Source organism: Mastomys coucha, unplaced genomic scaffold, assembly GCF_008632895.1.
Source record: "Mastomys coucha isolate ucsf_1 unplaced genomic scaffold, UCSF_Mcou_1 pScaffold7, whole genome shotgun sequence".
Taxonomy (NCBI): Eukaryota; Metazoa; Chordata; class Mammalia; order Rodentia; family Muridae; genus Mastomys; species Mastomys coucha.
Window position 1 is genome coordinate 94,586,322 of NW_022196913.1, and position 853 is coordinate 94,587,174.

An 853-nucleotide genomic window follows, 5' to 3' on the forward strand; every position below is an offset into this window, starting at 1 on the left:
AGCACACCACGAACACACTGTTCTGACAACACAGCAGACCACGAACACACTGTTCTGACAACACAGCAGACCACAAACACACTGTTCTTACAACACAGCAAACCACGAACACACTGTTCTGACAACACAGCAGACCACGAACACACTGTTCTGACAACACAGCACACCACGAACACACTGTTCTGACAACACAGCACACCACGAACACACTGTTCTGACAACACAGCACACCACGAACACACTGTTCTGACAACACAGCAAACCACGAACACACTGTTCTGACAACACAGCACACCACGAACACACTGTTCTGACAACACAGCACACCACGAACACACTGTTCTGACAACACAGCACACCACGAACACACTGTTCTGACAACACAGCAAACCACGAACACACTGTTCTGACAACACAGCACACCACGAACACACTGTTCTGACAACACAGCACACCACGAACACACTGTTCTTACAACACAGCACACCTTTGCAGTGTGCTTGTTTCCTGAATACATTCATTGGCTTTTTTTTTTAATTATTATGCAGGGGTTGGAGATTTGAAGGTTTGATATTTGAAGTTTTAGGGAGTATTTCATTTACTAAAGCAGTGTGAGGTTTTGTTCTAGTTAATTCATCAGTTTTTTTGTTTTTTGTTATTTATCTGACTGGATTTTCTTATCAAGAGGATAGCAAGTAGTCCTTAAAATAACAAATAAAGTAAAAAAGAAGCTAGAAAGATAATTTGTCAACTGATAATAAATTACATATTCACATGCACTATACATAAAAAGCAACACTGAACAAACCAACCATTCCATTGGCCTTTGAGGGGCACAAACCTAGTTAATAAA

At 41.0% G+C, this 853-nt stretch overlaps 1 protein-coding gene across 1 annotated transcript in view; it reads right to left on the reverse strand.

Moving 5' to 3' along the window:
* The window catches only part of LOC116081576 (keratin-associated protein 4-12-like), a 2,129-nt gene extending 1,608 nt beyond the window's left edge, over positions 1-521 (reverse strand). The window contains exon 1 of the mRNA XM_031358119.1: positions 8-521. Coding sequence (XP_031213979.1) covers positions 8-521 — 514 coding nt within the window. The remainder of the gene's footprint in view (positions 1-7) is intronic.
* Positions 522-853: the final 332 nt, after the last annotated feature.